The sequence below is a fragment of the Formica exsecta genome, unplaced genomic scaffold, assembly GCF_003651465.1.
Source record: "Formica exsecta isolate Colony F162 unplaced genomic scaffold, ASM365146v1 scaffold291, whole genome shotgun sequence".
NCBI classification, from domain to species: domain Eukaryota; kingdom Metazoa; phylum Arthropoda; class Insecta; order Hymenoptera; family Formicidae; genus Formica; species Formica exsecta.
In genome coordinates, this window is record NW_021850170.1 from 176,894 (window position 1) to 178,683 (window position 1,790).

Genomic DNA, 1,790 nt, shown 5'->3' on the forward strand with positions numbered 1-1,790 from the left:
TTGCCCGGCGACTTTCGACGGTCCCGGGGGAACCCTAGCTCACGCGTTCTTTCCCTCGGGAGCGACCGATTTCGCGTCGGAGGTACACGTTGACGATTCGGAACTGTGGCACGTGTATCTAAATAAAAATCCTCCCAACACGCATCATTTGTTGCAAACGCTGACGCACGAGATTGGCCACGCTTTGGGTCTACAACACAGCATGCGCAACGACTCGATAATGTTCCCGTATATACCCGTCATCGAGAATCAATTTCCGGTTAAGCTGAGCATAGAGGATATTCTGCCTATACAGAATCTGTACGGGTCTCATGACGACGGAAACTATCCGACGGCGACTCCCGCGACCACCGCGGCGCCCGCTACGACGAGCGTTGCGCCAACCGACCCCGCGCGCGCGGATCTCTGCGCTTTGCGGCGCGTGGACGTCGCGCTGATAATGAATCACCGATTGTACATAGCTAATCGCCGCAATGTGTGGTCGATCGACGTGACTGAGAGACGCTACGGTAGGCCCATTACGCTCACGGATTACGCGGCGTTTCTCCCGGCAAATTTCACGCGCCTATCCGCCGCGTATCGAAGACCCTCGGGCGATCTCGCGGACGATTCGATCTACCTCGCGGAATATCCCAGCCTTAAGCTAAAATCGGGTTGGGCGAGATATCTCCACGATATCGGACTTCCCCGAAACGTTAAGATTAACGCTGCGATAAACACGCACACGGGACGAACCTACGCGATCTACGACGACGATAAAATAGCGGAGATTGACGAGTGTCGCATGATAGTCATTAGACACGCTCCGTTAAAAGATATATTTCCCGGAATACCGCCCGCGATAACGTCGGCCTTTCGATATGTCGACGGCAATCTGTATTTCTTCGCCAAACGTCAGTTCTACGCCTTCAACGAATTCACGAATATCGTAACTTCGGCGAGTCCTTTCGATCTACACGTGCTCGGTATCGAGTGTCCTACGGATGGGCTGCTAAGACAATTGCGCGATTTCCTCATTCGCGTCTATCGTCTCGGCGACGCGACCGAGAGAGAGAGGATCGACGAAGAGGACGATTAGAGCGACTCTACCGTCATTTAAGAAAATTAGAATATAAAAGAGGACGCGCGCGAAAGGGAAAGAAGCGATCTCTACGCGAGTATATAAAGACCATCCATCAGTTAAGCGCTTCATTGTCGACGAAGAACGCCGAAGCCTACGAAAGAGAAAAAACGAGCGATAATGTACGCGACAATGGGGGGGCTATCGCAACAGCAGCACTCGTTCGACGATCGATCGAGGCTAACCGAGCGAGACCGCGAGGATAGCGCGGGATACGCTAAAAGAGCTAAACAAGACAAGGGTAAGACTATTAAACATTCATTCGAACTAATAATTCGCTAGTGTCGTTTCTCTTATCGTTCGCATCCATTTTCAGACGAGATCGCGACCGGACGCCTAGACGCGACGCGGATGTCTCGATCATCGCGACCGCTCAGAATCTTAGAAAGACGCTACCCATTAACCAAAACCGCATACAAACATCTCGAAGTCAGCGTTAACGTTAGTCGACCCTCTTTTGTGGAGATCGTCCTTGGAGATTGCCATGGCAAGGAGATCTCGCTAACGCCGGATATGTGGAAGGAACTGCTCGATCTACGATCCACGCTTCTATCGTATTTTCGTTCCGACGAAAATCGCTCCTCCGGCGCCGATATACATCGAACAGTTAACGCTGCGATTCGGCAAACTCAACACTCTCCGAATCCTCCGTCTCGAAACGCTCAAGGTT

General features: G+C 52.0%; 1 protein-coding gene across 1 annotated transcript; it reads left to right on the plus strand.

The window, feature by feature from the left end:
* The first annotated feature begins 202 nt into the window (after positions 1–202).
* Positions 203–1,078, plus strand: LOC115237365 (matrix metalloproteinase-2-like). Its single transcript, XM_029810361.1, has one exon. It carries the CDS (start codon positions 203–205, stop codon positions 1,076–1,078), a length of 876 nt encoding a protein of 291 aa, XP_029666221.1.
* Positions 1,079–1,790: the final 712 nt, after the last annotated feature.

Excerpts from the sequence above, each read along its gene's own strand:
- LOC115237365 (XM_029810361.1), top strand. The coding sequence starts at position 203 with ATGCGCAACGACTCGATAATGTTCCCGTATATACCCGTCATCGAGAAT.